The following is a 24,253-nucleotide window of genomic DNA, read 5'->3' on the forward strand; positions in this document are numbered from 1 at the left end:
CCTGGAAGTTGCTCTGGGTGAGTGAGTGAATGAGTGGTGAGTGAATGTGAAGCCCTAGGATATGAGTGTACACTACTGTAGACTTTATAAACACTGTACACTTGTTACTGAGCAGACATTATGAAAAATAAAATAAAAATAAACATGGTATGCTTAAGCTACACTAAATTTATTCATACGCTTTTTTCTTTCAATAATAAATTAAACCTAGCTTACTGTAAATTATTTACTTCATAAACTTAAAAAAATTTTTTACAGCTTTTTGACACTTTTGTAATAACAGTTTAAAACACAAGCACATTGTACTGCTGTACAAAAATATTTTCTGTATATTTTTATTCTGTAAGCTGTTTTCTACTTTTAAATTTTTTAACTTTCTTTTTACCTTTTAAACTTCTTTGTTAAAAACCAAGACACAAACGCACACATTAGCCTGGACCTAGACAGGGTCAGGATCATCAGTGTCACTGCCTTCCATCTCCACATTTCATCCCACTGGAAGGCCTTCGGGGACAGTAATAGGCATGGAGCTGTCATCTCCTAGGGTAACAGTGCGTTCTTCAGGAATTCCTCCTGAAAGACCTGCCTCAGGCTGTTTTATAGTTAATTTTTTAAATAAGTAGAGTTACACTCTAAAATAATAATATATAGTATAGTAAACATGTGAATTAGTAATGTAGTTGTTTATTATCATTATCAAGTGTTATGTACTGTACATAATTGTATGTGTTATACTTTTATAACACTGGCAGTGCAGTAGGTTTATTTACACCAGCATCACCACAGGCATGTGAGTAACGCTTTGTGCTACAACATCATGAAAGCTGTGTTACTAGGCTGTAGGGATTTTTCAGCTCCATCATAGTCTTAACGGGACTGCCGTGGAATATGAGGTACGTTCTTGACCAAAACATCCTTATGTGGCACATTACTATATTAGTTTATATCATATATGTGTGTATAGTTTATAAGTTGATACATACTTAGTTTATATTATATATTTTAAAGATATATGTGTATATCTTTTTATACACATATATCTTTTTATATATATACATGTGTGCATATTAGTGTATGTATGTATATGTACGTATTTATGTATGTATGTATGTATAAAGCCTGACCAGCAAACTTGAAAACATTCTGTACACAGAAACACCTAGCCTGGGGCTGGGTGCAATGGCTCATATCTGTAATCTCTGCACTTTGGGAGACTGAGGCACACGAATCTCCTGAGGTTGAGACCAGCCTGGCCAACTTGGTCAAACCCTATCTCTACTAAAAATACAAAAATTAGCCAGGCCTGGTGGCAGGCACCTGTAGTCCCAGCTACTCAGGAGGCTGAGGCAGGAGAATCGCTTGAACCTGGGAGGTGGAGGTTGCAGTGAGCCGAGATCATGCTATTGCACTCCAGCCTGCGTGACAAGAGCAAAACTCTGTCTCAAAAAAAAAAAAAGAAAAAGAAAAAAGAAAAGAAACAACCAAGCCTGGGCTGGGCACCGTGGCTCATGCCCGTGATCCCAGCACTTTGGGAGGCTGAGGCAGGAGGACTGCTTGAAGCCAGGAATTTGAGACCAGCCTGTGCAACATGGTGAGGCCCATCTCTATTATAAGAAAGAAAGAAAGAAAGAAAGAAAGACAGAGAGGGGAGAGAAAGTAAGAAAGAAAAGAAAAGAAACATCTAGCCTGTGCCCTGTCAGGAGCAGGGGTAAACTCAACTCTTGGGTTCCCTTTTTGCCATATCGTGAGTGATCAGTTGCCTCATGATTAGAGAAGGTGAGAGAGGTACTGTTAGGCTTAACATTGTTAGGTTATACATTAAATAATGGGAGAGCTGGCCTTGGAACCTAACAGTTAGGTATAACATTGTGTTGATGGGAAAACAAATAAGGTCTAAAAACCAATGAACTTTGAGAACACAGCTTCTGCGTATGTTGTGGCCTGCCTATCTAAGTAGGTGTAGGGGATGAGGTATCACAAAACTAAGCACTTTGAAATCCTTTTCCTTTATTTTTCTAAGAAATTTATGGTTAACAAAAGTATAATAATGTAATTACGAGCCATTTTTCTATAACCGAGAATTAACATTTGCTAACATCTTTTTTTTTTTTTTTTTTTTTTTGCTTCTGGTTATTTGTTTAAAGGAAAAGCAATTAGAAATATAGCCAAAGCCTCCTTTAACCCTATCCCCAGTTCAGTGTGCCTCCCACCCTTCCCAGAAGCAGCCCTTATCATAAGTTGTGTGTGCATCCTTCCACTTCACTTTTAATCCTTTTATGCATTCATAAACAACTGGATTTGTGTTTTTAAAAATTCACATAAATTGTCACACTGTCATTTTGCCTTTTTTCATTTCACAGTAAAAAAAGAAACAGAGTCTTGCTTGATCAGTTGGAGTCTTGTCAGATTTCTCTGATGGTCGTAATTTTGGAAAGACAATCTCCCTTTAGGATTGTGAGAGGGTCCTGAATTCTGCTAAGATGTAGGTGTAAAGGATAACCTGCGATTATTCCAGAGGTCACAAGATTTAGAGCTTTCTCAATTACTCCTGTAGATAACATCCCAATTGCAGAACCTAAGATTGGCTGTTTGAGATGTCTTTTCAGATTTTTGCATTTCTGACTGGCTGACTCCACACAGACAGGTCCTGTGGCCCCACCCACAGGCTGACTCAGTGCCGGAGGACCATCTTCCTTCCACATCCCTATGATTTCATCCCCAACCAGTCAACATTCCCATTCCCTAACCCCCTGCCCACCAAACTATCCTTGAAAAACCTCCAAACCTTTGGGAAAATTGATTTGAGTAATAACTCTGTCTCCAGTGTGGTGTGGCCAGCTACATGTCAGTTAAAGTCTTTCTTTATTGCAACGCTATGGTCTTAGTGAATTGATTGTGTCTGTGCAGCAAGCCGGAAGAACCCGTTGGGCGGTTACTAAATGAGTAGATCTCAAAGAGGTGGCATAGACTTCAGGTTTAACTACAGTGTTCAACTGAAACAAAGAAGGATGTTGGGGAGGCCCGGAATGGGGAGGTGACCGGGAAAAGCACAGTAAACAAGGATAAGGTTTGTTATGCAGATTTAGGCAGGTGCCTTCTCCATTGGTAAGAGTTCCTAGTGGCTTAGAGTCATCCTTGTCTCCCTGGTACAGAAAGAGAGGCAAATGGAGATTTCCTTTTATAGATGTAATTTTCCCTTACAAATGAGGTAACTTCTACTCTGTTTTCAGAGCTTTTCCTTTGTCTGCTGTTTCTCAAAATAATCAGCTCAAAGTAATCCTTATGCCAAAGAAGCCTATCGTGGGAAGACATATTCTGGTCTCCTACAGTCATGTTTTGAGGTGGCATATTCTGGTCTCCTGCACGTTCAAAATGTTAGGTTATTTAGAGAATTTTTGTTTGTTAAACATTTAAAAGGTTTGTTATCTTTGTTTATCCTTTACTAGTTGAGAAGAAAAGTACGTTACTGTTTTTTAAATTAATTATGAATGAAGAAAGTACTATTTGAGGTAAAACTTTGCGCATCAACCTCTGAGCTGAAATTTAGTGACCATTGCCACTACTAAAAATCTTGTTTTATCAAACTTTCAACCTAAATTAACAGAGAGAGGCTCTCTAAAAGAACATGACACTTACTTGGGAATAGTGTATTGCAATGGGAATCTTTGTGCCACAGTAAACTATGTGCATATTCAAGGAGGTAAAGGAAGACAAAGGTTTTTCAAGGAATAATGAGGATTATATAATTCTTTTAAGATAATGATTATTGGCTACAAGGATCAGTAACAAGTGTGACCAGTCTGCGATTGGACAGGCAATTGCTGGACAGATGTCCTTGTGGAGATATTTTTTGTGTAAGATTGTGATGACCTTTGTGCAGGATTGTGGTTTTTGCAGAGTCATTTGGGATAGTTTTTGTTAATCAGGCATTGATGCATGAGAACCCTCTCTTCATAGCTGTCCCTGGCTTTATTTGTCAGGATTTTTAAACACAAGTGACTCCATTTTGATTCTGACAGTGTTCACAAATGTTAGCATTGCATCAGAATCCACTGGAGGACTTGTTAAAAGAAGCTGGGTGGACCCCGCCAGCTAAGTGAATCTATAGGTCTATACTGAGAATACCTGAGAATTTACATTTCAAACAAGTTTAGCTTAGTTTCTGGAGAACCTGTTTCTTGAGTAAGAGGAATGGTTTCTATGACTCATAGCAGCATTATTCATAATAGCCAAAAAATGGAAACAGCAAAATTGTCCACCAGCTGATAAACTGCTAAACGAAATGTGATAGATCTACACAGTGGAATATTATTTGGTGAAATAATATAAATAAAAAGAAATGGAGTACTGGTACATGCTACAGCATAGATGAGCTTTGAAAACATTATGTTTGTGAAAGAAGCCAGCCACAAAAGACCACAGCTTTTATGATTCCATTTATATACAATTCCAAACAGGTAAATTTATAGAGATAGAAAGTAAATTAGTGGACCAGGCATGGTGGCTCATGCCTGTAATCCCAGCACTTTGGGAGGCCAAGGCTCACGGATCACTTGAGGTCAGGAGTTTGAGACCAACCTGGCCAACATGGTGAAACCCATCTCTACTAAAAATACAAAAAATTAGCCAGGCATGGTGGTGGGTGCCTGTAATCCCAGCTACTTAGCAGGCTGAGGCAGGAGAATCGTTTGAACCTGGGAGGCAGAGGTTGCAGTGAGCCACGATCGCAGCACTGCACTCAAGCCTGGGCAACAGAGTGAGACTCCATCTCAAAAACAAAGAAAGTAAATTAGTGGTTAGCAGTGGGGAGAATGATAAACTGGATTTGATGCTTAAGAGGTGGGGGGTTACTTTTCAGGGGAGTGAAATGTTCTAAAATTGATTGTGATGGATGCACAAATCTATGAATATGCTAGAAGTCATTGATTTGTGCAGTTTAAATGAGTGAGTTGAATGGTATATGAATTATATCTCAATAAAGCTGTTAAAAAAATACACCAGTTCTTAGTTCTCCATGGGACCTGTTAAGAAAAAAAAGAGAAATATACCAGAATATACTAGTTCTTAAAAGAAAATTATTCATTGTTATGAACAGCTGACCTGTAATACACAGATAGTCATCAGAATTCATAACTTGACTTTTCAGATATGAGTTAGTTACTAACTGCATTGGAAAATCACTTGTTCATTCTGAAGAAATGATTAGGAACTCCAAAGAGAAGGACACTATGTTGGGAAAATTTTAAGCATTTTCCACCTTGTGGTATGACATATTTCCATGTTTTTGTCAGGTGTCTTAGCTTAGAAATAAACCTCCATTTTTCTTGCGTTGTACTTGGCTGCTTTCCCGCAAGAAAGCTGAAGATGGGACTTCTGATTAAGGAGTTCCTGGCTGGGAGCTTTCCTTCCTAGACATCTAAGTGCCAGAATGCCAAGGGGAAGATGGGTTCATGCATTAGCCTTTGAATATTATTAAGTCATATGGATTTGAATAGGCTTGTACTGGGGTAAAGGAAGTGAATTTTCTTCCCACTTGATTTTGTGTCATTCAGAATTCATTAACTCACTTAGATAAAACAGTACAGTTGGTCTTCCATATCTGTGGGTTCTGCATCTGTGGATTCAGCCAACCACAGATCAAAAATATTTGGAAAAAAGATTGTGTCTGTACTGAATAAGTACAGACTTATTTTCTTGTTATTATGTCAATCTAAAAGGAAGAAGCTCAGGCAAAGTTAATGTAAGTAGAGAGTTTATTTGGGCCAAGCTTGAAGATTGCAACCCAAGAGCATAGATTCAAGTTGCCCTGAGTATACACTCTAATTAGCAACAGTTACAAGTAGGTTTTTAAAGGACAAGAACAGTTACCCAGGGCCAGGCGAGGTGGCTCACGCCCGTAATCCCAGCACTTTGGGAGGCTGAGACCGGCAGATCACGAGGTCAGGAGATCGAGACCATCCTGGCTAACATGGTGAAACCCCTTCTCTACTAAAAATAGAAAAAATTAGCTGGGAGTGGTGGCACACTCCTGTAGTCCCAGCTACTCGGGAGGCTGAGGCAGAAGAATCACTTGAACCCAGGAGGTGGAGGTTGCAGTGAGCTGAGATCGCACCACTGCCCTCCAGCCTGGCAGAGCCAGACTCCGTCTCAAAAAAAAAAAAAAAAAAAAAGAATAGTTACCCAAAAAGCTGACTGAAAGAAAAACAAAAGAAAAGAAGAGGCGATTCCTAAATTGTTTACCAAGACTCTACACTAAAATTACATAAGGTATACATTATTCTTTGTATCACAAATTCCAGGAACATGAAGATAATGGATGAGGCAGCTAGGGAGGAATGAAATGCCTTTAAACAACTGCCCCCGGACATGGGTGTTGGGAGCATAAATGAAGTCCTATACTTGGTCTCTCTGGGCCTGATAAATTTTGCATACCTCACATAACTCAGACTGCTCTGAGCTATTTTTCTTTTCTCAATTGCAGTTATATTGTACTAGGAGGTATTATAAGTAATCTAGAAATGATTTAAAATACAGGCGTGCACTATATAACAATCAACAGACTACATATACCACAGTGGTCTGGAAAGATTATAGTACTGTATTTTCACTCTACCTTTTCTGTGTTTAGATACTTTTAGATATACAAAGGCTTACTATTGTGTTACATTTGCCTACAGTATTCAGTACAGTAATATGCTGTACAGGCCTGTGGCCCAGGAGCAGTAGGCCACACTATACAGCCTATGCATGTGGTAGGCTATACCACCCAGGTTGGTGTGAGTATACTCTGATGTTCCCACCATGATGAAATCACCTAAGAAGGCGTCTCTCAGAATGTATCCCTGTAGTTAAGCTACTCGTGATTATATGGGAGGGTTGTATAGGTTTTGTGCAAATACTCCAGCATTTTATATCAAGGACTTGAGCATCCACAGATTTTGATATCCTGGGAGATCCTGGAACCAATCCCGCATGGATACTGAGGGATGATGGTATATCATAGGCAAATCTTTATTTAATGATCTTACCAATTTCTTATATATTTTTCTATCCCATTCAGCTTATAGGCATGACTGAGAAATGCAGTCTGTGTTTCATTTAGGCTGGTGCTTTATTTTAGCTGCATGAGTGTCAGGAATGGAAAAAGAATTATGATTCTGGGACAACTTTCTTATTCCTCCCAAGTCAGATTCTCATGGTGACGTCAGTCTGTTTTTTGAAGTATTATAACCTTTTAAACAGATCATCCTTCAAATGCATGTTCAAAAGCAAATATCAAAGCGTATTCTAAAACCAGATGTAAATTAATTTTAGATTGGCTGCCATCGTAGATGATTCATATCACTGCTCCCCTCATCATCACAGATAATTCTTTCATGCTTCTCAAAGGGACTAGGAGCTCTACCTCAATGGGTATTTCGGAAATAAATGACTCAATTTTGAAGTTTCCCAGGGAGATTTTTATGTATCTTGAAATCTCAAAAAAAAACATGTCTCACTACAAAGATTAGGAATGCCAAGGAAGGTGAACGCCAATCCTGTTAACCAGACGCTCCCTCATTACTATACCTTGTATACAGGAGCTCTCCCATGAGACCACATTGTGTCCACAACCATTGCCTGATGCACTCAGCAAGTCAGTAGACCAAGGGGTTGACTGGGTGTGGTGGCTCACGCCTGTAATCCCAGCACTTTGGGAGGCCGAGGCGGGTAGATCACCTGAGGTCAGGAGTTCGAGACCAGCCTGGTCAACATGGTGAAACCTCATCTCTACTAAAAATACAAAAATTAGCTGGGCGGGGTGGTGGGCGCCTGTAATCCTAGCTACTTGGGAGGCTGAGGCAGGAGAATCACTTGAACCCAGGAGGTGGAGGTTGCGGTGAGCCGAGATCATGCCACTACACTCCAGCCTGGATGACAGAGACTCCGTCTCAAAAAAATAATAATAAGAAAATAAAGAAAGACGGGGGTTGCAGCAGAGAAGGAGGTTTAGTCATAGGGTCACCTGATGAGGAGATGGGAAGAATCCTCAAATCCCTCCTTGAGGAATTTGGGGTTAGAGCTTTTAAGGGTTTTGGAGCGGGCTGAAGTGCGGAGTGAGGAGTTTGTTGATTGATTGAAAAGTGTAGGGTGAAGTCATTGACAGGGAGATAAGGAAGCTGTATTCTCAGGCAGATCCTCTTCCTTTATGGGGGTTTTCAAACTGATTGCTGGACTTCAAAGTCTGAAAAACATCTTAGATGATCCTTAAACAAAAGTCTTATGATTCTAATGTCGGAGATCCTGGCTCTGTAGGAATGATGGGATACAAATGGTCAGACGTTTAGCAACCAGGAAGTGGGCTGAAGTGCAGCCTGATTCATGCTTAATTATAACTGTATTTCTGTCCAGAACCCAGCACGCAATTTTTGTCAACCATGTGGGGCGGTTTTAGCATTATGGTGTGGTCTTCAGAAGAGAAAGATCTGATTTCTTTTGTGACCTGACTTTCTGAGATCCTTCATTTTATGGGACTGTGGAGTCCTGTGTGTGACGTAGGACCAGAATTTGCTATTTGTTTTGGTGTTTCAACAATTGATGTTGTTATAAATCTCCCAGATGATTTTAATATTTTAACTGTTCAGTTTTACAATAAGAAGCATGACTGTAGGCAGAAACTAATTATGTATTTGAGAGTGGTGAGTTAATGAACATCCAAACAACTTCATAGAGCAGGAAGAATACATATTTCAAGTGGAGGGGAGAAAAAAAATCATTTTCCCTCTACCCTTCTAATTTCTGGGTTGGAACCACTATAACAAAACAACAGGGTAACAAAAGAAAAACAAGCAGAAGTTTGTTAACATGTATGCTTCATGTATACATAGGAGATACCCAGGGGAAAATGAGTAATTCTGAAAGAGGTGATCTAGAACTCCAGCTTCTATAGCATTTTCAACTAAAAACAGAGAAGATTGTGGGCGAAGCCAGTTATGGGGAGGTGAACAGGACAAGTATGGTAAATAAGAGTAATGTTTGTTATGCAGATTTCAGTAGGTGCCTTCTCCATTGATAATAGTTTCCTCTGATTTAGTCATCCTTCTCTTTTGGTACGGAGAGGGAAACACTCTCACAAGTGGAGATTTCCTTTATAGATGTCAATTTCCCTCAAAAACTGGTATACTCTGTTTTCAGAGTTTCTCCTGTAGCTGCAGTTTCTCAAAATAATCCTTATGCTGTTGAGGCATATTTTGGGGTGGCATATGCTCTCCCACACAAGCAAGAGACATCTGTCTTCATCTGCTCCCAGAGTAACTGGTGCCAGGGAACCAAACACCAAAACTGCCATTAGTTTGGATATTATGGATTTGGTTTCTGGAAAAGTCCATTGTGATGCCAGCATGGTACAGGGGATTCCCTCTCGCCTTGTCCTAAGCCTGTCATCCTGCAGAACCCCTGTCTTACAGTACTGTGAAGTTCCAGACCATACCAACCAACCCTCGCCAATAGGCATTTGTGGCAATAGGAAGAAAAAGCTGATGGAGGTCTCATCTGTATTTGTTTTCTCTCTCCTGTCTCCTGCATCCTTACCAGGCAAAAGTAGAAGAAAAGATCCAGGAGGTCTTCAGTTCTTACAAGTTCAACCACCTTGTACCAAGGTAAGCTGTGGTTAGGAGTTTGAGGGGATCTGGGAGAACAGCACCATGTAGCAGCCTTTCTTCTTTCCTCCTTGAGCGAATCTAACCACGGGGAGCATCTGCTGCAAGAATGGTGTTTCTTGTCCTTGTGGTTACCTGGATATGCTAAGACCCCCACTCCTCCCTCTGGTAGAATACTGTTTAGAGCGATTCTCCACTCGAGCTGAGCTGCCAGGTGTTACATGGGGATTCCCCTCAATGCCTCAATTCTGAGGTCTGAAGATGGAGAGAGGAATTCCAGGTTTTTGTTTAGTGGTAGCCTGCTGCTCTGGTCTTCAGATGAGAACTCTCAGGTTTTTCTTTTTCTTTCTTTTTCTTTTTTTTTTGAGACAGCGTTTCGCTCTTGTTGCCCAGGCTGGGGTGCAGTGGCACAATCTCGGCTCTCTGGAACCTTCGCCTCATAGGTTCAAGTGATTCTCCTGCCTCAGCCTCTCAAGAAGCTGGGATTACAGGCACCCACCACCACACTCGGCTAATTTTTGTATTTTTAGTAGAGACAGGGTTTCACCGTGTTGGCCAGTCTTGTCTTAAACTCCTGACTTCAGGTGATCCACCCGCCTCAGCCTCCCAAAGTGCTGGGATTACAGGCGTGAGCCACTGTGCCCGGCCCAGATTTTTCTTTTTCATATTGTACTTTGAAACATTTAGAGTCCAGGGAGATGGCAAGGGATGGATTATTATTTGACTGGAAAAACATGGGAAGTTTGAGTTTCTCCATGCCTACTCCCTGTTGGTAATTGTGTTCCATATCCCAAGGATGAAATTTCAAACAAGAAATAGAATGCCTTTTGTTTTCCTTGGAGCTTAGCTAGTTGAGGTCTTCTAAGTCCTGTGAGGTCAGGTATTTTGAAAAGGGAATTATAGGAAAAAATTTATTATTTAATTTGAACCTTTATTTTCTCTTCCAGTGTTTTGTAATATGTCACACTAGAATTTCATAAGGTTATTTCATTCTTGTATTAGTACTTCTCATGCAGTCAGAGTCTTTTTTTGAAACCATTATTTGTTATATTCCAGCCATCAGAATTGATCAGTAGCCTAAAACTGTGTGGTCACCATTTTATCTTAATGATGGAACACTTTCTCTTTCTTTTCTTTTGTTTCTTTCTTTCTTTCTTTCTTTCTTTTCTTTTCTTTCTTTCTTTCTTTCTCTTTCTTTCTTTCTCTCTCTCTCTCTTTCTCTTTCTCTTTCTTTCTTTCTCTCCTCTCTCTTTCTCTCTCCCTCTCTCTTTCTGTCTCTGTCTTTCTCACTTTCTTTCCTTTCTGTCTGTCTTGTCTTGTCCTGTCCTGTCCGGTCCTGCCCTGCCCTGCCCTGTCTTGCCCTGTCTTGCTCTGTTACCCAGGCTGGAGTGCAGTGCCCTGATCATAGCCCACAGCAGCCTTGAATTCCTGCGAATCCTTTCAGTGCAGCCTCCGCAGTAGCTGGGACTATAGGAACACATCACTATGCCTAGCTTATTTTATTTTTGTTTTTATTTTTTGTAGAGATGGGGGTCTCACTGTGTTGCTCAGGCTTGTCTTGAGCTCCTGGCCTCAAGCAGTCCTCCCAAAGTGCTGAGATTACAGCTGTGAGCCATGGCACCTGGCCGAGAGAACACTTTTCCTTGACATCTCTGAACAAAGTGTAGTTAGGTCACTGGCTGATTCACTCTGGCTGGGAAGTTGCAGGTCTGAAGTTCAGCCTTTCCTCCTTCATCATGTCTCTTGACTTCTTGAGATCTTCTAACAGACTAAATCCTAGCAAGTCAGTCTCTAGGTACTTCTGCTTACTGGAACATTATAAATAGGTCCAGCTTTGTTTGTTACCTTTGTGTCTTTTTTTTTTTTTTTTTTTTTTTTGCAACCATAGGAAATGGTTTCTTAAGGATAAGAAACTTTTTCTGATTAGCCATGGCAAAAAACAGTTGGAAAAGGCAAGTGTTCATAGGGAAAGACAGGTGGGAGGGTTAACTTCATCTTCGTTCCCTGGGGAAGGAAAGGAGGAAAAATATCAGCTTACTAGTATAGTCTTTCCCTTAACTGCTAAACCAAATCTCTGCATTAACCCAATGCTCTGACCTCAATAAAATGAATTATTCCTCTTGTCATGAGATACAGCTAGAGATTAGCAAATGATGCCATTTATTTAAACAGCTTGGGAGAACGAGCTCTCTTAAATATAATGGTATCCTTGGCAGTTCGCTGCCCCTAGGCACAAGCTGGTTCAAGCTTAGCCTCCCCAGAGGGGACAAGACTTCATAATGGTGAGGGTGTGGGTGATTGCTTTTGCAGGGGCTTTGTCGTTGTGGTTGTGCCCCCGATGACTCACCCGATCGGGCTGAGTCACTGTCCACTGCCTGGGCTCTGGGGACACACAGCCTCTGTTTCTCACATGAACCTTTGATTATTTGACATTCCCTTTTCACTTACCATCAGGATAGAGCCCTTGGTCTCTTTCATTCCTTTTTTAAAATTTGTTTTTCCTTAGCTCATGAGCTGAAGAAAGACTTTTATTCACACTGAGATATGAGGGAAAATGGGAGGTTATAGTCTGGGAGGAAGCAGTTGTTTTTTGAGAGTGGTGGTAGATGATATTAAAGGAGTGAAATCCCCTGATTCATAGCTGGTAGGTCAAGTATGGGTGGGAAAAAAAAAGTGTTCTTCCTGGGCTCGGATCCTTGTGGAAATAGAATATATCAGGGCTCTGGGTTAGTTTCAGGAATTTCACAATTACCCGTTTTTATCATTGTTGCCTATGAAATTGAGTGTTTTAAAGGATGCTAATTAATATTGGAGATACTATACATTTTGGCTGAATGGCTGAGTATATAATTCAACATATCAATATAAGGCTGAAGCCAAACATCACCATCGTAGAATAAGCGAGGATATAAGAATAAATTAGAAAATTTATCAGAATTTTAAATCATTATCACAGTCTCAATATTTAACATATTAATAGTCAGAATTTAAAAGTCTGACACTTTAATACAGGAAGTAACCTTCACTGTTAGCTAAAGTGCATGGTTAGCTGTTAGCAGTAAATCTAGATGGCAGGGCTTGTTTGTGTGTCTGAGGTCATGATGCTGATCAAATGGGACAGACTCACACACACGCCCAGGACCACAGACCACGCACAGGTCCAGGGATGCCTGTGATGATGCTGAAGTAGGCATTTGCCTATTCAGTGTTCCAGGGCCAAAGCTGAATAGCAGACTGGGCTGAAAGTCAAGCCTGGAGCTGAATGTCAGTACATTCTATACTTAATCCCCTTCCCAGAAATGATTTTCTTCTCTAAGGTTGGGACTGTCTACCTGGAGTGAGGTAGTCAGTCCCAAGGAGCTTTTTGACCATGCTTTTCATGGTTTTGTTTATTCATGTCTGCTTTCCCATGAAAATTCATTTTTTCTTCCCTGTGGGTATTGTCACGGTTTCACACCCTTTTGAATGTACCCTTTTGCATTTATCACCTTGGCTTTAATAAGAAACCTGAAATGCATAAACTACACAGATACCTCGCTCACATGTAGTTTTTAAATTTGTTTTCTCCTGGGCAAGGAGACGGGTGCTCCTCAGAAGTGAGAAATATTGGTAATGTCCCTGTGCTAATAGAGCCCTGGAGGTTAAGTGCTGACAATGGCTCTGAAGCCAGAATACTCTGAGTTAAAGTCCTCAAAGCAGGTCTCTCACAGGCACCAGCTTAGCTCCCGTGTTTTCTACCATTCCTGTATATGATACAATTTTAGAATTTCCCAGATCCTGAGCAGGTAGAGGATGTATTCCCTTCTTACTGTTGTTCTTCCCAAGGTCTCACAAATAAGTTCACCTTTCCTCGATTGCTTTATTGCTTACATGCCAGGTGCTTATTTTTTGACTAGAGAGGCCCCTGGCTTTAGTGAGTTTAGAAAGTCCCCAGGAACCAGCAATGGACTGAATCCCCTGTCCTCTCATCTGTCACAATCAAATGCATGTTTTCCAGGATGGCCCAGGTTTGGGGGGAGGAAGTGGCTCTGCTCTCATTCCATTCTGCTGCCTTTATGTGATCCTCTCTTTCAGCAGCAGTATCTAGAGAGTCTCCAAAGGACAGGACACTCTGCTGGGCTCAGGGAAGCCAGAGTGAGCAAGGCTAGCCCTGGGCCTGCCCCTGCTGGGCTCTTGGTCTAGTGGGGGAGGTGGACATTAAACAAATGAACACAAATATACAGTTACCGATGGGATAATTTGAGAGAGAGAATCACTGGGAGAATCTAATTTGGATTGGGAAGTTAGGGAAGGCTTCTTACAGAAAGTGACATTTAAGCTGAATCTGTAGGTGGAATAGGGGTGGCTAACTTAAAGGATGGGGAGAGTGTTCCAGGCAGAGGGAACAGCATGTGCTAAAGCCAGGAGACTGAAAGGAGCGGAGCTCAAAGAAGGCAGCATGACCAGAGCTCAGGGGCGGAGATGAGGTTGGAGAGTAGTGTGGGTGGAGGCACATTGTGAAGAGTCTGGAAGCCCAGTGGGCTCACCCCTCCTAAGAAATTCTATTTAAATCATTACCCAGTACACATAGATGTGTAAGTTCCTTCTCAGACAGTGGAAACCTGACTTCCCATAGCCTTAATAGATTTACCCACTTGCTCTCCTGTCACCCTCTGCACAGTGAGACAGGGGCCCTCCTCATCCACTTGAGCTGACAGCCTGCATCCCACCCTGCACCCCCTCAAGTCCTGCACGAAACCTGTCTTATTCTGCTCCATGTAATTGAATGGTTTGGGGGCTGAATTGTTCAGGTAAAAATAGGAAGAGCTCTACCTTTTCTTTCTTAACTTCCTACACAGAAAAGATTTTTGGATAGAGGTGAGTTGAGAATGAAGGACCGGTGAGGGTATTAGTCAGCTTGGGCTGCCATAAAATGGTATCACAGATGGGGTGCATTAAACCACAGAGATTTATTTTTTCACATTTCTGGAGGCCAGAAGTCTTAAGACCAAGGTGTCAGCAGGCTTGGTTTCTCCTGAGGCTGCTGACTGGCTTCACCAACATGTTATACTTCTTAATTTCACTGGCCCTTCACTAACTGCCTTATAATCCTTTTATTCGTCTCATGTAGATTCCCTAACACACCCACCACCGTGGCCACTCCACAGCTCTCCCACCATCTTGACTCCTAGTTCCTGAGAAAATCGAGGCTGACCCACCTGACTTTCCTGTTTCCTTCTTCCCACATCAGAGACCTATATTTGGCTAGCTTCGTACCCATCATTTCTCGCTCAAAGAATGTAGCATCCTTCCTTATTCCAGGCTCACCTCTCCTACTATACCCTCATCCCAGCCCTCCTCCATCCTCTTTACAGACCTTCCCTATGGATTTCCTCTGAGCTTTTGCATTTCTAATGTGGAATTTCTCTGCTTACTGCCTTGTACTTTTGATCCAGCTGAACTAAACTAACTCAAATGTGTCATGGTGTTTTCTTCATTTTGCCTGCTTAACTCATGTCTTTCCAGCCTTAAACTCAATGCTGTTCCCTTTGGGAAGAGTTTTCTGACCCTCCATCTCTTCCCGTGGCTGATCACAGCATTTATTGGACAGGGCTCTGCTTGTCATTTTCACATGTGTGTCCACCTCTGGACTGTCGCTCTAGGGTACAGAGCAGCCTCTACCCCAGTGCTGGACAACACTCTGCCCACACAGATGGGTGCTCCCTGCGTCCTGAGTGGACTTTCCTGAAAGAGAAACTGAGTCTGGCCTTCTCTTGTTTACAATTTGCCTTCACCTCTGCTCTGAATGCTCTTGGAGGTCTCTAGCCCTTCTGTGGTTTGTTGTCTTTTCCCCTCAGTCTTGCTGCAGCATCTGCCACTGTTAAACATCTTCCTGAAATTCTCCTCCCTGATGGCCTGTGACATGACACTTCCTTTGCTCTTCCCTAGCATATGTAAACTCTCCTGTTTCTCTCCTTCACTGGCTCCTCCAAACCCTTAGAGATGGGTCTTCCCACAGTTTTGTTTTCAAACTTCTCTCTCTGCCCTCTCACCTTCTGTGGCTTCACCTGTCACTTGCGTGCAGACAAATGCTTCGTAGTCTGTGTGTGTAACCTGAATCCCTCTTCTGAGCCTCACGTGTGTGTCCAGCAGCCTGATTGACATCATCACCTGAATGCACTCCCAGCATCCTAAGACCCACACATCCAAAAGTCAGCTGATCATGGGTCACACACTAGTTCGGGCCCTAGGTAGCCCCAACTGGGTCAGTTCCTCAGAGCTTCTAACCCTGTCTCCCCACCCCATCTGTCTGCCCACTGCGATGTTTTCAGATACTTCAGTTTGTAAACACATACTGACTACCTACTGTTTTTCTAAAGCACAGTTCTGATCATTTCTTTCCTCATCTCAAAAACCTTCAGGACTTCCCTTTGCCTAGTAAATTGAGTAGAAATGCCTTAGTCAGCATCCCAGATCCTTGTTTGTTTGTTTGTTTGTTTGTTTGTTTTTAAACTGGGGCAGTACTCCTGCTTTCCTCCCATTCCTCTTTCATCCCTGTATTGAGGTCAGATTCTCCCACCTGTCACTCCTCTTGTACACTTGATACCTGTGCAGCATAGTAGAGTAGCCATTAGCCACCTGCAGCTATTTAAACTTGAATTAAAATTGAATTAAAATTTTCTCCTTCTGCCAGGGCCACTCATCGCACATTCCTCCTTTTTCACACAAACTTTCCTGATCATTCCTTTCTTCATGAGATATCCCCTCCCTTTTGAGCCTCAGTAGTATGTTTTTCCCTTGCAAAACCTACCCATTCTTTCCTTGTAGCCATTGATATACTTACCTCATTTCTGAATTGGAAGAGTTTTTGAGGTAAAGACTACATGAAGGGCTGGGTGCGGTGGCTCACGCCTGTAATCCCAGCATTTTGGGAGGCCAAGGCAGGGGATTACCTGAGGTCAGGAGTTCAAGACCAGCCTGGGCAACATGGTGAAACCCCCGTGTCCACTAAAAATACAAAAATTAGCTGGGTGTGGTGGCACGTGCCTGTAATCCCAGCTACTCAGGTGGCTGAGGCAGGAGAATAGCTTGAACCCAAGAGGTGGAGGTTGCAGTAAGCTGAAATCACACCACTGCACTCCAGCCTGGGTGACAGAGCGAGACTCCGTCTCAGGAAAAAAAAAAAAAAAAAAAAAAAAGACTACATGAAGGCTCTTATTCTGAGCCAAGTACAGTGGGAATTTGATAAACAATTGTGGAATTGACTACCTAGCAAAGGGAATGGTTCTCTTTCCTTTGTTTCTGTAATCTGCAAGCACAGGGAACATCTTGACAATCTGTGCTTTTTCTTTCCTTCCCTAGTCACACAGGCTCTTCTGCCAGACCAAGAAAGAAGTGCAGCCTCTGTGCTTTGCCCGGCCTGTGCAGGTGGCCATGGGCGGCACATTCCATCTTAAAGCCAGTATTGCTGACTTGAAAGCCAAGGACAGCAACTGGCTGCAGAACACGGTCCTCTGGCCAGGGCTGTGGGTCACACGTGGGAGGTGGAATTTCAGGGAGAGAATAATAGTTGGATAACCGAGAGGCAGGCAGGGAGTAAATTACGGGCCTTGGAGAAGTCATCCCAGAAGGGGTGACTGAAATGACAGCGGCTGAAGCAGGGAAGTGGCGAGGCTCAGATTTAAATTGCTTATAGGATGGGGAGCCACAAAGATATCTGTTCTTAGATGCTGGAGGAAGTTTCTGGGTGGACTGTCATTGCCTGGCTGCGTGTGCTCATTGCGGCTTTTCCGTTAGCCCAAAGTCACTGCCTTTAGGAGACAATCGCACTCAAAATGTCAGCTGGCATGGTTTTCAGATGCTTTAGAGACATTCAGACAAGAGCTTCTTTTCTCTGGTTTAGTTGCTCTTTGGAACCAGAGAAGTTGCTGGTTATCCAGTCAGTGATTGCAGGGGGACGTCCTGAAGCTGAGTGTGTACCCGTGTGTGTGTACGTGCATATACGTGTGTATGGTGGAAGCATAAGCTATTAGAATGGGCTTATAAACTGTTTGTCTTTCCAGGCTTGTTTTGCAGAGGGAGAAGCACTTCCATTATCTGAAAAGAGGCCTTCGACAACTGACAGATGCCTATGAGGTAAACACATTACCCAGGAACTCTTGCTGTCAAATTATCCACCAAATCCTCCTCCTTTTTCTATTTAAACGTAAAAGACTGTTGGGGCTGACCTGTTGCAGAGTCACTCTTTGTTCTCTGTGGCTCTGGCAGGAGGTAGGGTGCTGTCACAGAGCTGGGACTCAGCCCTGAAAGGGCAGAACCTAGTCTCTTCCAGAGTGAGTGGAGCACCCTAGATAGGATGGGGCTTTCTTCTGTTACTAGATGATGACTGAGGGGTTCACGTGCTTTATCTAGACCTCCTTGACAGCTGGCTAAATGCCAGTTACCTGTTCACCCTTAACCCTTTGCCCTATAAGCTGATCTAATTTCTCGCTCATTTATTGAGGACTATTGTCCAAACCTGTTAAGTCTGTATCGTGATGGTTACACATTTTCCAACTTCACCACTCCTTCTAGTAAGTACATTACTTTTCATATCTTCATTAAAGAGACAAAAAACCCTTTCTTGTAATAAGATCTAATTTCTATACTGACTAGAGGACCAGTATAGAGAGTGGTCCTTGCAATTTAACATTACTATTTAAGAGTAGATCTTTAATATTTCCCAGAGCAACCTCAGGACTGGGTGACGGTGGAGGGGGACAGATGTTGGATGGGACTGAGTGGCAGGCAAAGGGTGAATGTGAACAGGAAGTCTCCAATCTTTCTGCCCTGCTTAACACAGAGCAGCATCTCTATTCTTAATCTGCTTTTTATTTGGGTTCTACATTTGATTATTTGTGGCAATGATTTGCCAACTCAAATGCCTGTAGGGCCCAGGCAGGCAGCATAAATCAGTGAAGTGGGCTGCATGGAGACTGAGGCTAACTGGAGACCCCGTGCCCTTAACTTCTTTCCTGCCCATTGCTGCCATCTGGGAATGCAGACCCAGGGTTGCCAAATCATCTTTGTTTCCTTTTTTTTTTTTTTCTTCCTCCAAATGAAGCCGGAAATCACGTTTTCATGTGACTCTCCTGACAAATGTTGCAGCTACTTCCAGTTAAACAATACACATCCATGGGCTAGATTTGGCCTGTGGGCTATGAATTTTCAATCCTTGACTCAAGTCCTCAATAGTTATGCTACAGTTGGTACCATATCAGCTAACAATTTATTGAACAGTGTGCTGAAAGCTTACCATGCATTCTCTCATAATTTATGAGATGGAGTCTCGCTGTATTTCCCAGGCCGGAGTGCAGTGGCATGATCGTGAGTCACTGCAACCTCCGCCTCAGGTTCAAGCAATTCTCTTGCGTCAGCCTCCTGAGTGGCCAGGATTACAGGTGTGCACCATCACGCCTGGCTAATTTTTGTATTTTTAGTAGAGACGGGGTTTCACCATATTGGCCAGGCTGGTCTCGAGCTCCTGACCTCAAGTGATCCACCTGCCTCAGCCTCCTGAGGCTCTGGGGTTACAGGCGTGAGCTACTGCGCCCAGTTGCATTCTCTTATTTAAATCTTGTAACTACGTGAGGTAGATCAATCTTTTGTTTTTTGCAGATAATGAAATGGGCATAGTAAAATTAAGTCATTTGCTCAAAGGCACATAGCGAGTAAGATGAGGAGCTGGGATTCAAACTTAAGCTGCATCCCTGGCAGTGTCTTCAGTAGCTCACCAGCCTACCTTCCAGGTGGTGGGTTAGCCACAGCTTGGGATATCAGCATAGTTTTGAAGAGAGCAGCTTGGGCCAACGGAAAGAACACTGGATTGACTCTAAAAACCTAGATTCTTGTCTCACCTCTGACATTTGCTATTTTTATAATCTGAAAAAGGTTAATCTTTGGACCTCATTTATATATTTTAATTTATAAAACTGGGGCAGTACTCCTACCTACCCTGCCTAGCCTTGAATGCTCAATAATCATTTATGGTTTAATTAGGATCAAGAGCCGTCTGCATTTTGCCTTTGGAAGCCTTTCCTAGCTCCCCAGGCAGAATTAGTCAGTCTCTTCCACGTGCTCCCTCAAAACTGTTTTCGTCCATTACAGCATTTCTCCAGGTATATGTACACGTGTTGGTTCCAGAAAGACATGAGGTAACTTATATGTCTGTCCAGTGCTCTCTTCCCCTACAGGTAACCACACACATTCTATATCCCAAGCATCTCAAGAACAGAAACCAGGTCAGGCATGGTGGCTAATGCCTGTAATCTCAGCACTTTGGGAGGCTCAGGCAGGTGAATTGCTTCAGCCCAGGAGTTCAAGACCAGCCTGGGCAACATAGTGGGATGCTGTCTCTATAAAAACTTAAAAAATTAGCCAGGCATAGTGGTGTGTGCCCCTAGTCCCAGCTACTTAGGAGGCTGAGGTGGGAGGATTGCTTGAGCCTGGGAGGTTGAGGCTGCAGTGAGCTGAGATCCTACCACTGCACTCTAGCCTGGGTGACAGAGCGAGACCCTGTCTCAAAAAAATAAACGGTAGAAACCAAATTTTATTATCATCCCCCCAGTGTCTAATACAGTGCTTGGCACAAGTAGATACTATCAAATATTTGTTGAATCAGTGATTGAGTTAAGCTAGGAAATCTCTTCAGAGAATGTATATCTCCTTGGTTCTATACCGAGAAAATAGCAGCCCCTAACCTCCTGGCCTGTAGGAAGTCCTCTGCTCAGCCTTCCTTAGATGCCTGCCAGGGAGGGATCCACTGGGTTCAGGGTCATCTTTTTTTTAACCCTGTTGTCTTTTTTTTCTTTTCTTTCTTTTTTTTTTTTTTGAGACGGAGTCTTGCTCTATCGCCTAGGCTGGAGTGCAGTGGTGCCATCTCGGCTCACTGCAACCTCTGCCTCCCGGGTTCAAGTGATTCTCCTGCTTCGGCCTCCCAAGTAGCTGGGATTACAGGCGCACATCACTATGCCCAGCTAATTTTTGTATTTTTAATAGAGACAGGGTTTCGCCATGTTGGCCAGGCTGGTCTTGAACTCCTGACCTTAAATGATCCACCCACCTTGGCCTTCCAAAGTGCTGGGATTACAGGCATGAACCACCGTGCCCAGCCTTGTTATCTTTTTTTTTTTTTTTTTTTTTTAAACAGATGGTCATTTCAGCTCCTGGCTAAGGCCACAAAGCAAAGTGTCCTTTATTCACTGATTGTTGTTTGAGCAAGGGTGCCCTCCTCCCCCTTGCCAGGCTGCTGGGAGTGAGACAGATACAGCCTTGGCAGCAGTGTCTTGGAGTGATTGTGAATAAGGGATGTTTTCTCTCCTCTCTCTCTCCCAGTGTCTGGATGCCAGCCGCCCATGGCTCTGCTATTGGATCCTGCACAGCTTGGAACTGCTAGATGAACCCATCCCCCAGATAGTGGCTACAGAGTGAGTCTGTCTTTGGGAAATCTGGGGTGTTCTCTGAAATTGTATTTTGAGTTTGGGATTTTGTTTTGTTTCTGTTTTATTTGTTTGGAATGGAAAAAAACAGTGCCACAAAGAAATCTTTGCTCTTCTCATGACCTCCGGCAACTTCCTGAAACTCCTCCACTTTAGAAAACTAATGTAAGCTGGTGGGTAGAACAAGACTTTGAACTTCCAAGAGAAGGATTCTGGTTTCTTCTGTGGCCTTTTCTTTTGGCTCTTTACTCTGGTCTTTGAGAAAAGTCTTAATCATCAACTCTGAGAGACAAGATTTTGCCAGAAAGTACAGTATGCATTTGAACAGCTTCTGTGGGGAAGCACGTGCCAGTCCAGTGAACAAAAATGCCTTTGCCTTTCCTACGCACCTCTATAGAAGTACCTCCCCGCTCCCGGTGCTTGGAGGGACCATGTAGCTCTTGATGGGACTGGATGTGTTACTGGTGTGGCATACAAATGCCATGACTCTCAGTTTTCCTAAACCTGATCGATGATTAGAGATCTAAGCAACTGAGCTTCTTCCCAAGATCCTTGTACAGATGGCATCCGTGATCTGGCATCTCATTCCCAGACACTCATCACCATTTATATATTAAAGAAGAAAAGACTGATCATGACTCCAGTCCTAGGGATACCTGGAATAAGAAAGGGCAGCCAGGAATTGGATCCAAGAGATCCACTGAGAGGCAGCATGGGCTCTAGGCAGCATCTCGAATTTCTCAGCTTCCTCTGGTGCTCTTGAGGGCGAAGCATCTGGGATGAGAGACTTCTGAGCCAGGTTTGTTTCTCCACAGCACAAGGAGGCAGCTGTGCTGGGACACACAGAGGCTAGCCGGGGCCCCTCTCTGGTCACAGAGCCCCTGCCTCAGTCACATTGTCAGGTCAGAGGAACAGAACTGCACATTGTCTCATTCATTCTGTCTTAACAATAACCTCTCATTCTTGCCTTCCTGGGCAGGGTGTCTTGTGATGAATGTGGATGGGGAAGATAATAAAGAATTAGGCCATTAACCCTTGTGGTACGTAGGATGCTTTCTGAGGGAGAGGCAAGTGCATTGTTTTGATCATCGGGATGCCACTGCAAGCCTGGCTGCTTCCAGCACTGGAAGGAGAGTTGGACACAGTTTCTGCAGTAACAGGAATTTAATTGTCAAAGAAAGGCCCATGTAGTTTTTTTTTTTTTTTTTTTTTTTTTTTTTGAGACAGAGTTTCACTCTGTCACCCAGGCTGGGGTGCAGTGGCACAGTCTCAGCTCACTGCAGCCTCTGCTTCCCGGGTTCAAGCGATTCTCCTGCCTCAGCCTCCTGAGTAGCTGGGATTACAGGCACCCACCACCGTGCCCGGCTAATTTTTGTATTTTTAGTAGAGGTAGGCTTTCACCATATTGACCAGGCTGGTCTTGAACTCCTGACCTCAGCTGATCTACCCGCCTCGGCCTCCCAAAGTGCCGGGATAACAGGTGTGAGCCACCACATCCAGCCTCGTGTGTTTTTGAAATACCAGCTCGGGGGCCTGGGGATTGTTTGGGAAGTTTTCCCTTCACTCCTACACAATCAGGATATTTGGAAAGTTTTCCCTTCACTCTTGCACAATGGGAAAGTTGGGTGTGAGAGAAGAAAGAAAAAATGGGGATTTCTGTGAGCCTGGATCTGAACGCTGGATGGAGGAGGCCGCAGACCCATGAAAAACTGGAAGAGAGAATCACAGCGGGTGCCTGAGGTGGAAGAACTCGAGCCAAAATAGACTGAGTTTTTTTCTAGGCTGTGTACTTGGTGTTTTATAGTGAAGGCTTTTCTGAGGAAGTGTCAGCGCCGCTTCTGGGGCAATGTCACATAGGAAGAGAGGAGCCTTTAAAGGGCCTTTCATTGGAAGCAATCTAAATTAAATATCAACAGTAGAGAATGTTTAAAAAAATTTTTTTTTTAATGTAAAGCTGGGCGTGGTGGCTCACGCCTGTAATCCCAAGCACTTTGGGAGGTTGAGGTGGGTGGATCACTTGAGGTCAGGAGTTTGAGACCAGCCTGGCCAACATGGTGAAACCCCATCTCTACTAAAATACAAAAATTAGCTGGGCATGGTGGTGCATGCCTGTCATCCCAGCTACTCGGGAGGCTGAGGCAGGAGAACCGCTTGAACCTAGGAGGCGGAGGTTGCAGTGAGTCGAGATTGCACCTTTGCACTCCAATCCGGGCAACAGAGTGACACTCCATCTCAAAAAAATAAATAAATAAAATACATAAATTTAAAAAATAAAACATAAGTCATTTATGGTGCAGTACATTCTGTGAAATACTATATAACCATTAAAAAATATATAAATGTGGCCACGCATGATCACACCTGTAACCCCAGCACTTTGGGAGGCCACGGTCCGAGGACCACTGGGGCCCAGGAATTCAAGACCAGTCTGGGCGACATAGTGAGACTCCATTTCAAAAATAAAAATAAAAATAGCTGGGCGTGGTGGTGCACGCTTCTAGTTCTAGCTGCTCAGGAGGCCGAGACAGGAGTTCAGGAGTTTGAGGCTGCAGTGAGCCATGATGGCACCACTGCATTCCAGCCTGGGCAACAGAGCAAGACCCTGTCTCAATAAATATATGAATGGGTATATTTGTATGTTAAAATATATGTATTTATATAGAGAGATGTGAAATGAAAATAGTTTAAAAGATTTAATTTACATACATTAAAAATATAGATGATGATATGCATAGATAGAACCAGAAAGATACATGTAGTAGTTATTTCTGGACGATGGGGTTAAAAGTGATTTTATAAACTTTCTGGGCTGGGCACGGTGTCTCACACCTGTAATCCCAGGGCTTGGGGAGGCCAAGGTCAGCAGATCACCTGAGGTCAAGAGTTCGAGACCAGCCTGGCCAACATGGGGAAATCTTGTCTCTACTAAAAATATAAAAATTAGCCTGGCTTGGTGGTGTATGCCTGTAATCCCAGCTACTCGGGAGACTAAGGCAGGAGAATTGCTTGAATCTGGGAGGTGGACGTTGCGATGAGCCAAGATCATGCCACTCTACTCCAGCCTGGAGGACAGAGTGAGACTCTGTCTTAAAAAAAAAAAAAAGAAAGGCCAGGCGCAGTGGCTCACACCTGTAATCCCAGCACTTTGGGAGGCCGAAG

The 24,253-nt window shown here is 43.1% G+C and overlaps 2 protein-coding genes across 4 annotated transcripts in view; one reads left to right on the forward strand and one right to left on the reverse strand.

Moving 5' to 3' along the window:
• FNTB (farnesyltransferase, CAAX box, beta) overlaps nt 1-24,253 on the forward strand; it is a 75,300-nt gene that overhangs the window by 7,958 nt on the left and 43,089 nt on the right. For both annotated transcript variants that reach the window (NM_001302412.1, XM_009427944.5), the window contains 3 exon segments: nt 9,574-9,638; nt 17,681-17,753; nt 20,991-21,082. In NM_001302412.1, coding sequence (NP_001289341.1) covers nt 9,574-9,638; nt 17,681-17,753; nt 20,991-21,082 — 230 coding nt within the window.
• MAX (MYC associated factor X) overlaps nt 8,820-24,253 on the reverse strand; it is a 99,028-nt gene continuing 83,594 nt past the window's right edge. Inside the window, exon 3 of one of the 2 annotated variants that reach the window (XM_003952511.6) lies at nt 8,820-11,642. In XM_003952511.6, coding sequence (XP_003952560.1) covers nt 11,562-11,642 — 81 coding nt within the window. In that variant the 3' untranslated portion in view covers nt 8,820-11,561. The remainder of the gene's footprint in view (nt 11,643-24,253) is intronic. The other variant, XM_003314383.7, reaches the window with a different exon arrangement.

The sequence above is a fragment of the Pan troglodytes genome, chromosome 15 (genome assembly GCF_028858775.2).
Source record: "Pan troglodytes isolate AG18354 chromosome 15, NHGRI_mPanTro3-v2.0_pri, whole genome shotgun sequence".
NCBI lineage: Eukaryota > Metazoa > Chordata > Mammalia > Primates > Hominidae > Pan > Pan troglodytes.